Source organism: Populus euphratica, unplaced genomic scaffold, assembly GCF_000495115.2.
Source record: "Populus euphratica unplaced genomic scaffold, PopEup_1.0 scaffold120.1, whole genome shotgun sequence".
Taxonomy (NCBI): Eukaryota; Viridiplantae; Streptophyta; class Magnoliopsida; order Malpighiales; family Salicaceae; genus Populus; species Populus euphratica.
The window spans coordinates 74,930-88,362 of NW_011499918.1; the positions used below are offsets into that span (position 1 = coordinate 74,930).

The 13,433-nt window shown below is 33.9% G+C and overlaps 1 protein-coding gene across 1 annotated transcript; it reads right to left on the reverse strand.

The window, feature by feature from the left end:
* Positions 1-7,140: 7,140 nt before the first annotated feature.
* LOC105134776 (5'-adenylylsulfate reductase 3, chloroplastic-like) lies at positions 7,141-9,757 on the reverse strand. Its single transcript, XM_011039314.1, has 4 exons — positions 9,583-9,757; positions 9,319-9,468; positions 9,090-9,219; positions 7,141-8,538 (listed from the first exon to the last, which is right to left on the reverse strand). Exons 1-4 carry the CDS (start codon positions 9,653-9,655, stop codon positions 7,494-7,496), a joined length of 1,398 nt encoding a protein of 465 aa, XP_011037616.1. The 5' UTR covers positions 9,656-9,757; the 3' UTR covers positions 7,141-7,493.
* Between the last annotated feature and the right edge of the window lie 3,676 nt (positions 9,758-13,433).

Here is a 13,433-nt window from a genome sequence, read left to right on the forward strand (position 1 = left end):
ATGTTGCAAATACTATTATCCATGTGCGGTTGGTGTAAGACTGCTGTCTGTATATATATATATATATAGTTGGCTGGTGCAAGTCTGTTGTCTATATATCTATCTATCTATCAATCTATATATATATCTATATGGTTGCTTGGTGAATTGAAATTACAAGTGCTATTTTTACCAGCATGGCTGCAACTTGGTTTTAACATTATAGTCGATATATTGTTTGAATACTTGCTTTAAGAAAAAAATTCCAAAAAGCCTATTTTAAGGATGAAGATGCTCCTGAGTTCCTCCACAATTACAGCGTCAACGTTGAAAATGATCTTGTTACTCTTTCTTATCGTCACCCTCCCAACCGAGTTATTAAACTACGGTCTGCACGAAAAGAAAAAAATGGTTAAAACGATCTTGCCAGGTTGAGTCATGACTTAACTAAGCTTAGTGGGCACCTGTTTTATTTTTTTTTAAATGTTTTTTTCTTGTAGTTAAAGTCTCTGTTTTGTTTTATATTTTTTAGTTGGTTAGTGGTTTTTCTTTTAAATTTTAATATATATATATATATATATATATTTTTAATGTGTAATTAGAAGCCTTTTAATATATATATTTTATATTTTTAAGAAAAAAATTATAGTTTTTTTTTAAATAGAAGAAAAATTTTTTTTAGTTTAAATATTTTTACTTAAAAAAATAAGTTAGTATTTTTTTAACCTAGGATAAATTTTTTTTACAAATAATATTTTAAATTTTATTATTTAAAATATGTATAGTCTATATTTAAATAAATTATTTTTTTAATTTTTTTTATATAAAATATTAATTTTTTTTAAATTTTTTTCTGCTTAATATCTGAATTAGCCATTGTAACTCAAAATCTAACTTCTTAATCTATCACTTTTAGACTAAATAAGCTCTCACCTATGTCTTGCTACCTTCAACAAAAATAAAATAAAATGTATATTATATGTTGCTGACTTTTCTTTCCATTATTTATCCATTTTTAATGGACGGTAATTTCTTCTTCTGCCTTAATGAATCAATATTTATCAACATATTTGGAGTAATTTATTTAATAGGAAAATCAAGTTAAAAAAACTAGCATATTTTTTGAACTATGAGGGTGACACGTAAAAAGGTCCCGCGTTTCCCCTTTATATTTTTGTTTTCATTTTTCTTTTTAATATTTTGGTTGAAACGCGTTAGAAAAAAAAAAACTTTGCCATTTTATTTAAGTTATTATTGAGTTTTGTCATTTTTATTGAATAATTTTGTTAACAATTATATACCTGATAATAATTATTTTATGAGAGCTTTTTTTATATTTTTATCATGAATTGATAAGAATGATAATTGTTTTTTAAAAAATATGTACCTAATATGGAAAAAAAGAAATATCACGAATATTTAATGAAAATAAAGTTTTCACTCTTAAAACCTAAATAAAATTATAAGAATTATTTTATGAGAGCTTTTTTTATATTTCTATCATGAATTGATAAGAATGATAATTTTTTTTTAAAAAAATATGTACCTAATATGGCAAAAAAGAAATATCATGAATATTTAATGAAAATAAAGTTTTCCCTCTTAAAACCTAAATAAAATTATAACATGATTTTATTATATTTATTAAAAAACATTTCCTAGTTCAAATATTTAAACACTATTTTGATTTCTTTAAAACCTGTTGTTATTTTTATTTAAAGATAGTGTTTACATTTAAAAATGATGTTTTTGTTAAAACGATAAAGAAATGTATTATTAAAAAAGTATATTTCTCCTCAATAATTTTATGTATTTAGGGGCATGACATAAGTCATCAGTTAGACTTGTTAAACCATTTTAATTCAAGTTAATCTAGACATCACCGATTAAATACTCTTTTTATAAATAACATTACATCAATGTTGTCTGTAGTCTCTTTCTGGTGTAGAATTATTAAGATTTCTTGTATAGATACATGTGAAAAGTGTAAGAACTTGGTTTCCGTCCCATAAATGAAGTTATGGTTTAAGAAACTGGGGGCTTTAGGTAGAAGAGCTCAAAAGAATCAAGAGTTAATTAAATCAGTGATGAATTCATGGGTATTTGGGTAATATTTAGAATAAGAAGATATGGATGATGAGATTTCATGCACAGGGATAGGGATGAAGTTTCTTAGTTGAACTGTGCAGAGATAGGAGAGGAGAGAAGGAATTAGGGCAATCAACCAGAACCATTCTTATCTTTCTTTGCATTTTTTAAGCGGTGAGTGTGATAAATTGTCGGTAAACAATTCTAGAGTTATCCCTCTCAAATTCTTTCAGAAGGGAAATCAAGTTTTTGATAGGGATGCAGCCCCTTCCTGCCTTGCTATGGATCCTTTTCCAATGTTATCCTCCATTCCTGACTTCGCACCTGTCATATGAATCTTAGAATCTCCTGCAACCCCGTCCTTGTCACTGATCCTAGGACAGTGTTTCCTATGTTCCTGACTCAGTACCTGTCATATTCATCTTAGCATCTCCCCCTCCTTTATTGGAACTCGCTATGCTTCTCACAAAACACTAAACATCTGGCTACTGGCTCCTTAGAATAAGAAGGCACTTCTGCGATGTGTCTAGGCTCAACAACATAATGCATAATATCTGCAGTTATGTTTCTAGGCACTTCTGTTTGGATTGCATGGGAAAATTGATTTCAATTCTTCAATTTAGCAAATGCTCGTGTTTGGGAACAACTTTTGCTTGTAGAATTCGTTGGTAGCAAAACTATGCAGAAATCAGGTCTTGAAATGGCATCCAAATGGGTGCAATTTGGTCAAGAATTCTCTGTTATGGTTTAAGAAACTGGGGGCTTTAGGGAGAAGAGCTCAAAAGAATCAAGAGTTACAATCGTTAAGAATCAAACAACCCGTTACCTATAGGCTCTTTCACAAACCCATCTCTTTTCTGCTTCTTGTGTTGTGATCAATGAGTTTCAGCAAGCCACAGCTCCTTGCCTCAGGCCTTGCTGTTGGTAGATGGATCTCTAGTATGATTTTTTGATCTTTTGCTTGAAACAATAATGCCCTGGTTTTACATTTGCGATGGTAGATGTGCATATGAGTTTGGCAGTAATATAGCATGGTAGATGCTTCATGGATGCTCTGCAACTGCATCAAGTTCAAAACCAGAATAAGCGGCTTTCATTTTTTGAATCAACCAAGTCTGTTTATGGGCTTTTGTTTGGCATGGATCATGTGGCATGTATGGTTGAGGGCAGCCCCGCCCCTCCCTTCTCTTTCTCCGCCCTTCCCCTTCAAAATAAACACTGCAAGTAGTTCGGCATTTGTTTTCATGCTGATCACTCTTTTAGTTCAACTTCCTAGATTTATTGCTTGTTTCTGGAGTCTAAAGCAGTTTCATTCTCTAACTTCATTAGGGAATGGACAGGCATGCGAGTTTCTTCCCTCTCGTTGGAGTGCTGTTTACTTTCATCCAATTTAGATATGGAACTCTCTCTCATTTAAGTAACCCAGACAATCCTATCATAACCGTGTTCTTTGTTGCCGTGCTCATCCATGTTGTAGGGAGTGCATGCGAAGCTGCACTTGAAGCCGATCACTTCAAATCAATTGCTGCCCGCTCCAATTTTCCGCCCGGAATTCTCGCCCTTGTTCTACTAATCACAATCCTTTTCCCGAAGATTGGGTGCCTGCTTTTTATCTCATAGGGTCTTGTTTTTTATACGGGTAGCATATACTTTGCGTGGGGAATTGTTACAACTGTATGAATCTCTATACAATGCAGCTGTGCAAGTACTCGGGGGTCTTTACAATGCAGTTCTGCAAGCATATGCGAGTTTATACACTGCATTTATCGAAGCAGATGCAGATCATGGCATGACAAATGCGGAGCCAAATGGGTCTCCTGTATAACCTGACCCAGCCATTGATTCTCATCTACGTATATGTTCATGTATTGTTGCTTGGCGTAATAAAAATTCCAAACTGCTTTATATGTATAGTTGCTTGGTGTGTAATTGAAATTTCAAAGACTATTTTGACCAAGCGTGATCGCAGCCTTGCTTGAAGGGAAAAAAACATGCCAATATCATGAATGAAGAAGTTCCTGAGTTCCTCCACAATCACAGCTTCTGCATCGAAAATGGTGGTTCTTGTTACCCCCCTTCATCATCTCGCCCGTCTCTTGCCACCTTTGATGATAAAATCGGTAGAGTTCAAGATTTATTTTGTGATTTTAAATTCAAATTTTTAGTTATTTGTATAATGATCATTAGAAACTTATATAATTATTAATTTGAGGACTTATAAAATTAATTATAATTCGAACAAGCTGACTAAACACTTCCATTAATTAAAAAAAAAACAATGGAGTCCATTATGTGTTGCTAGCTTTCTATTATTTATCAATTTTTATTGGATAGTTATATCTTTTCCCGTCTTAATTAATCCTATAATATTTGGAGTAATTTATTTAAATAAATCAAATTTTATTACTACATAAAACATTGAAATTGCTTCTTGCCTTGATAATAATAGTTTTGAAAGTGTTAATTTAATTAATATCATAAAATATAATTTATACTTTTTTTAAAACAGCAATTAAGAAAAAAGTAAAAAATCGAGTAGTGATCAGCACGATATAAAGCAAGGAGGAAGACTATTTTCGAATAATGAAATCCAAAGTGGACAAAAAAGGGAGACAATTTGGCTGGGGAAGGAGTAAAAGCAACAAATAAAAAAAGAAAGAAAACTGTTAACTATTTTGACCAAGCGTGATCGCAACCTGGTTTTAACATTAATTATCGTTAATATATTCTTTGAATACTTGCTTGAAGGGAAAAAAACATGCCAATATCATGAATGAAGAAGTTCCTGAGTTCCTCCACAATCACAGCTTCTGCATCGAAAATGGTGGTTCTTGTTACCCCCCTTCATCATCTCGCCCGTCTCTTGCCACCTTTGATGATAAAATCGGTAGAGTTCAATTTTCTAGGTGGTGATTAAATGATAAAAATTTAAGATTAAAAAATTTATTTTGTGATTTTAAATTTAAATTTTTAGTTATTTATATAATAATTATTAGAGATTTATATAATTATTAATTTTAAAACTTATAAGATTAATTATGATTTGAATAAGCTAATTAAACACTTCCATTAATTAAAAAAAACAATGGAGTCTAGCCTTCTATTATTTATCAATTTTTATTGGATAGTTATATCTTTTCCCGTCTTAATTAATCCTATAATATTTGGAGTAATTTATTTAAATAAATCAAATTTTATTACTACATAAAACATTGAAATTGCTTCTTGCCTTGATAATAATAGTTTTGAAAGTGTTAATTTAATTAATATCATAAAATATAATTTATACTTTTTTTAAAACAGCAATTAAGAAAAAAGTAAAAAATCGAGTAGTGATCAGCACGATATAAAGCAAGGAGGAAGACTATTTTTGAATAATGAAATCCAAAGTGGACGAAAAAGGGAGACAATTTGGCTGGCGAAGGAGTAGAAGCAACAAATAAAAAAAGAAAAAGAAAACTGTGAGTGGATCTAGCACGATAAGAAGGAAGAAGACTAATTTAAACAATCAAAACCAATATGAAGACTATGGTTCGCCGGTGGCTGTTGGTGACGGCGCTGGAGATGGAGGCTTCGGGTTGCTGTCCAGTCTGATCTATGGTATTTTTGGTCGGTTTTGTGTTGTCGGCATGGAGGGAAGAGGATGTTGAGTGACTGTTATAGGAGGGAGAGACCACCGTTGGTGGTGAGAGAGGCGGGATGTCCGCCGCGTGCTCTGGGTGGGGGGAGCTGACATTCACTTCAAGAGATAATTAATAATTAAAATTAAAATGAAAACAAAAAACCTAAAAGGTATCATTGATTCCTTTGAACGGGTTAAACTGGCTGGTTTCGTCGAGGTTGATCTAAAAAGTAGGGGATTCAATATTTTCTCTTCGACATGATTTTTATTTATTTATTTTTAAATAAAATTAGGTATTAAATCAATGCACTTAAGGCATAGTTTGTTTCTCCGTGAAAAGATGTTTTTAAGAAAAAAATTAACTGATATTAAAATTATATTTAAAAAAAAATATTAGTCCAACATATTTTTAAATAAAACAATCTTGCTCCTGCAGTTAAAAACCTCTAACGCCATGTCCAACCACGTATTTGAGCGAACAGAAACTTGGATCGAGAGCAAGTTGATGAATATTTCGACTGCATTCGAGAGTTCATTTTTGCGTCACATTCTGTGCAAAATCAAATTCGAGAGATCAGGCAGCAAAATATCTCCATTCTGTGATGGTTGTAGCTAATCACTCAAGCTCAATACGTTTTCTGTCACGAGCTTCTTCGCCCAAGATTCAACATTACCATGCCTCGACAACGTTCGGTTTTCAGACATTGAAGCAAAAACAGCAAATCTCTGAAAACCCGCCATTACTTCTCCAATAACGCTCACTATCTCCGAAAATAAATATCCCAAGGCTTTAAAAATACAATTAGGTCATTGAGATGTGGATTTCATGACAAAAATATCCGTTGACAGGAAATTTACTCTAACCATCACAGCAAGGATTAGGGGTTAACTTGAGTATCCTCTAGAATGGGGTGTAAGCAAGTTACGTGTTCTTAGCTTTGCTAGAAATTGTACCTGTGGTCTCTTAATCGTGACCTCTTTGAAACTATCAAGGGACCATCACCACTTGAATTAGAAGCACATTAGTTCTGATTTTGCGCTTAATCTTAATTGAAATTAATCATCAACCATCGAATTTGGTCATTTTAACTGTGTTTAACGTGTTCTCAATAATTTAGTCTTGATGAACACTTCCACTAGAATGGAAGAGAGAGAGACCATCTTTGTCATAAATCTATAATCTCAAGAATCCAAATCACCAGAACACAAAGACCTCCGTCGCTGAAAAACCACTAGGATGTAAGCAAGTTATGTGTTGGACAGCTTAAAAAAATCATCTGGTCTGTACTTTGAAGCTGGCAAAACTTAAAGACCGGGAATGAACCTAGGGCTGGCAAAAGAGACCACCCAAAGGAAGGAAAAAAAAAAAACACGTTTGAGCAATTTCGAAGTTCTTACGCCTAGGAATCCAATCCCTTCAAAGTGAAACATTAATCCTACTGATGATGTTAAAAAATACAATGATTCAATGTGACCAAGTCTTGACTCATGGTGAGAGATCAGGACATTCATTGACAAATGCAAACAACAATGGTACTCATTATCTAGCAGGCAGCATTTTATTGGTTTTCCACCTAAACAATTTTTACTACAAAACACAACCATCAAAATTCTGGCTCGAGAAATACAAATTAAAAGGACAAGATGATTAAGAGAAGACACTATACTATAGCAACACTATACAAATAGACCAAAGATACATTTGTGTGCGCCAGTGCTGGGAGCAAACAATTAAGAAATGCTGAAAAATGAGGCTCCGTGCCTCCACCATTCCCACTCACCGTTGAAACTGAAGTCGAGGGTTTTACCGGAGAGCATTCACAAAAGTCATCAATGAATCCACGTCCCTTTTCTCAGAGGGGTACTTGATTGGGCGAGATGAGTGTTCAGGGAAGAAAAGGATTGTTGGAAAACTTCCTAGCTGTAATTCTTGCTTTGAGAATTCCTTCTGATCGCCATCTGCCCTGAATTTTCCCACCTTCACTCCACTCCCTGATAACTTATCGGCCAATTCAACATAGGATGCTTCCATACCTTGGCAAAATTGGCACCATGGGGCGTAGAGCACCACAAGCCATGGTTCCTTTCTGTTCTCTAATTTTATTAAGTTCTCGATTCCGGGCCTGCTCAAATTGACCAAATTCTCAGAGTTGAAAATATCAGCAACAGTGGCAGCCCCATTTGCATGGACAGCCCCGTTTCCATTGCCATTAAGTTGGGCAGCGTCACCCTGTTTCAGATTTCCTTTATGAAGACCACATTCCTTAGCTGTGGCATCCTCCCACCACCACCTTCCTTCTCTCTCATGTTGGCCAGGAAGAACTGGCCTTGTGCAAGGCTCGCAACCAATAGAGATGTATCCCTTTGAATGCAATGAGTTCACAGGCACATCCATGGTTCGAAGGAACTTCCATACATCTTGTCCCTCAACATTTGCCATTGGATTCCACTTGATCAGGCTTCCAGCCCCACCATCCAATCCCTCAAAAACCGGGTCCACCTGAACAACTGGAATTTCAGACCTCGTCCCTGGAGATTGATCCTTCCTTTGGCCAGTGATCCAGGCCCGAAGCCCCTTCAGTGCCCGCCTCAAGGGTCTCACCTTCCTGACACGGCAGCACTCCTGATGCCCATCCTCGTAAAAGGAGAACAAACCCTTGTTCCTTACTAAAGCTTGAACTTCAACAGCATCTGGAAACATGTACTCAATTCGAATGCCATAGTGCTTCTCAACTTGGTCAAAGAAATGGTATGTTTCTGGGTTCAATCTCCCTGTATCCAGGCTGAACACCCTGAACCGTCGCCCAGTCAACTTTGCATACTCAATCAAAGCAACATCTTCGGCACCACTGCATTACAATAAAAACTAGTTAACAACAAGTATTTCAAAACTTCACTCTTGACAACAAAGTCAGAATCTGATTAAGCACTTAGCAACCATTAAATTTCAAAGCAAAATCCAGAGGACATTTACAGATTCATGAGTTTGCATTATCTGAAATATGTTTTTAAGTGTATAGTCGATGGATCTATAATTGATAATCAAAACAATACACACTGACAGAGACATACTAAACATCAGCTCAAATTACTGATTGGTCCCAGTTAAATAACTTCTGTTGATGAACCCTCTAAGACAAATCAACCTCTTTCACATCAGAGTTAAATAATAGCAACTAAAATATGTGGTTTCAATCTAACGGAAAATTTGAAAATTTACCCCCTCGGGTGAACCAATAAGAGAACAACAAAGATCCGCCACACAAAAGGAATATTCTACTGCAATAATTGTACATCCACAATTATCATATTCAACAAGTTGTAATTTTAAAAATCAAAACCAAACAAATCCAACATTTACATAATTCCACGAACATTAAATTTTCACAAAATTAGGTACCTGAAAGCAATAGCAATGTCATCCCCAAATTTCTCAAGTGCCTTATCCATAATTTCCAAAGGAGAACCATTTGCAAGCTCCTTAGCTAACGTCTCATAATCTTCCTCCACCTCTACTTTCTCTGCAATCTCTGCAAATCCCATGAAAAAACACAAAACCCCATTAGTCACACCCCCAAAACAACATCAACAGGTCAGCTTTCGAGCAACCGGATAAAAAAAAAACCCACCTGGAGCAGCGATAGTTGCAGCGAGAGGAATAACAGAACCATTCCTTTTAGGCTCAGCATTTAAAGGCTTTACAGCACAGCGTCTTTGTGAAGAAACATTAACAAATGTTGTTGGCCGTTCTAACAGCTTAAAAGAACCAAAATGGGGTACTGAAAACACCAAAAAAAGAAACAAATCAAACCCATTTCTTAAAATCAACAAAAAACAAAACCCCATCAAAAAATTTCACAAAAAAAGCTCAAAAAGGTAAAAACTTCCACTACCTTTAAGTTCTTGACTAGAACGTGAAAAACCAGAAGCAGAAATCGAAGAAGAAGAACTAACACTCAATGCCATAGCAAGATTTATCGAACAAGATCAAGACGTCCTGAATTACAAAGTGAAAATTTCTAAGCTTTTCTTCTCTTTCCGTGAGGAGTCTGTAGGACAGATGGGTTAGAGACGAGGGGCATTAAATAATGACCGAAGAAATTGCGCGTTCTAAGGTTCATTGAATCTGGACGTGATTTGGGTTATATTTGGATTCTGACATGGCAAGTTTTGATTGGGTCGTCGATTGTCTTTGTAGCTCATTGCTTATGTCATGCGGTGGGCTTCAAACGAGACGTGGTAAGAAAGGAGGCTGTTATAAAATTTCTCGGTGATTTCCTTCTCTCTATTTTATCGTAGCTAAAATAGATTTATGATAACTACAAATGGATTTCCAATCTATTTAACGACTGATTAAATTAATTTATGTTTTAATGTTAAAAAATTGTTAGTTTATCACTAATTTAACAAGATTTTAGTTTTATCATATCTAACTTTTTAGAATTTGAAACTATATTATATTTAAAAAAAAATGATTACAAGAGTTAAAAATTTACCAATTATTTTAAGAATATTGAAGCATGAAAACTCGTGCATTGAAATTGATGGTTCATAGTGGTAAGAACATATAAGAATAGGGACAATTAAACCTGCAGGATGTGGGAATGGGGGGGTAAGTTTATATATATATATATTTGGAGGAGCCATTTCATAGAACTTAATTGAAATTATAAGCAAGACTAGGAGGGATTTCAATCCCCCCCCCCCCTTAAATGTGGGAGCCAAGGCCACCCCTTAAACTCATCTTGAATATTCTTGTTATATATAAGTGTATAGTTCTACGTTTGTACATTGTTTAATGCCTTTTTCCTTATCGAAGAGGTAAAATGCTAATCTAAAACACTGATTTTCTTGTCAATTTTTTATGCTGTATGTATGTTGTGGTGTTAGATTATAGTAAAGGAAGCTAGTAGGAGGCTAGCATGTTAAGCAAGAGAAAGGTTGAGAATAAGGTAACAAAAATTTGAAGTTCTGGGACTGATTCTTTATGATTATATAGATTGGGGATTTTTTTGTTGCTGCCCTAAGTTTTTTCTGGCCTGGAATGAAATGGTGGGGTCCATGGGATGGTTTGCAGGGTTGAAATTGAGCGATGGGGATAGGAAATGTGAAAGGGCAGAGGGGGGGAGTGGGAAGTGGGAAGTGGTGGCGTGGACGATTGAAGAGTCGTAGGCCTTGTGTGGCAATATATATAACAGATAATTGAGTATTATGTGTGACACACGAAAATTGGAAACTATTAATGTGTGAACACGGAGATTTAGCTTTTGCTTTTCTTTTTTTTTTTTAATGATTTTGACGGACGAAAGTTTGCTTGTATTAAAGAAAATGATGGGAATACAGGACCTAGGGAATAATACTATTTAATGATACCTTGCTAACATGGTAAATAAATTGCAGAGATTATTGATATATACTGTGAGTTAACAAGGTTACATTTTTCATGTATCAAGATTTATTAGTAGTTTTAAAACAAAAAAAACTTGTGTTTCGAGCCTAATTGAACAGCAAAAAAAACCTTAATTTTTCATGCAACATGCCTAAGCTCAATAGGCCATGAAACCATGCAATAAGCCTGGATTTATTTTGAGTTTTTGTTGAGCTCAACATAACTATTTAAGCCCAACCTTTCAAACTTAATTTTTTAGATCATATTATTTAACTATATAAATCTCTTTTAATCACTTTGAATTTTAGAATTCATATGTTTGTTTTTGCTTCTAACCCTTCTTTATGAACAAAGTGTTTGCTTAGTAAAATGGCGCATAGTCTTTTTGTAAAAAACAACTTTTAATTGAAAATATAATAAAATAATATTTTTTTTGGATTTTTCTTTTAGTTTTCAACATGAACATATCTGAATTATTAAAAAAATAATTAAAAAATATTAATTAAAAAAAATTAAAAATTAATTTCATAAATAATTTGAAAAATAAAAATAAAAATAAACACACCTTTAAAGCAAGTTGAGAAGAAAAGTCAAGATGTAATTTTTTATTTATTAATATGAATATTTGAGTTAATTTATGTATATCTTAACTAATTATATATTTTTTAAAGTTAATAATAATGTAATTCTCAAGTAATTTTAAAATTTATAAAATTTAAATTAATAAATTTTTTTAAAATTTAAAATTTAACTAATTAAATTATTTTTTATTATTTAAGCTGAATTTTTTAATGTGTTTAGTCGTACGGTGAAATGTGTAATACATATCTTGGCTTTGAAATAATGATGTCACAGTGGGCAGCTTTTGTTTTCCGATAGGAAATATTTTGCCAAAACCCAACCCTATCATGGATTCACTCTCTTAATCATAATGACAGCAGTTAAGCTTCAATGGTGGCATCCTTTTCCAATTCTAGACTTTTCACTCATTCATTACAGTGCCCTAATTACACCATGGAACGTTTTTTTCATGCAAAAATCAGTGGATACCTTCCATTTTACCTTGAAGGGTCAAATCAACCTGTTGAAGCCACCGTTGAGCCGCTAACATATAACTGTGCAAGAAGAAAATGAGAGCAAGAAGGAAGAAATAAGTTCCAAGGTATATACGTACAATATGGTGGGTAGGTCCCCTTTATTGTAGCGATGGGAGTTTTTATTTATTTATAATTAATATTAACCACAAAAGATAACACAATATCCAAAGTGCGGTCACCACAGCCACAATTATGATTATTTACAAATTTTATATAGCATTAAATTCTCGAAGATGCTTGTGACTTTCCTTGTTTGTATTTTGGCAAATTGTACAAAGAAATATGTCCATCACGCTATTTGCTAGAGGATAGTTTGCCATCAATTTCTTTGACGGATTTCTTGCATCTAAGAATCATCGAAACAAAATTTTAAAATTGAAATTTTGAAGTCAAACATTAAAGAAACTCACTCTCATACAAATAATATGTCTAATTAAAGTATTCTAGGGCTTGGTTTAGCGGTGGAAGGGGCTTGTCTCCTTACACTGCACCTGGGTTCGAGCCCTGACGTGCATGCCTGTCACCCCCGCGATGCCTTACATGCCTATTGGATTTGCAGGGTGTTCAGTGGGTCGTGGGGATTAGTCGTGGTGCGTGCAAGCTGACCCGAACACTCAACGTAAATAAAAAAAAATATCTAATTAAAAATTGAATGAAAGAAAGATTTAATCCGATTAATATATAAATTAAACTTAAATTAAATATCCTTTGCCAGAAAAAGTAATCAATTATACGCACATATATTTCGTATGTTGACAATAAGAAAGTCAATATGCATTTCGTATGAATACATCGCATGGAACAAAAATTTCTTGCATTTAGGAATCATCCTTGGTCTAAAGATGAAACACAAGATTTTACAATTGAAACTCGATTTTAAACCTTGCCGATTGGACTCTTTCAAGGGACACAATCAATAATATTAACGAGGGGCGGATGTAATTAGGAAAGAGATTTGTCCTAATTGGAAAGACCATACATAAATAGGACCGCAGTCAATGATGAACAATGTAAGCTATGATGACCAAGTACAAAGAGCATTTGCATTTTGCCGTCTCAGATTTGGGGTTTGAATGGAAAAGTAATCCTTGTTGTTGATAAGATATAAATAAAATAGATTAATTAAGGATTAGATAATTAAGCCTCTGGACCCTATAGCGTAATACATCCAACGTTTTGTATGATGCCTTTGAATTTTCTAGTCCAACTTGAGGTTTTCCACATTTCTTAAATTTGTCGATTATGCAAAGCAGCCGCC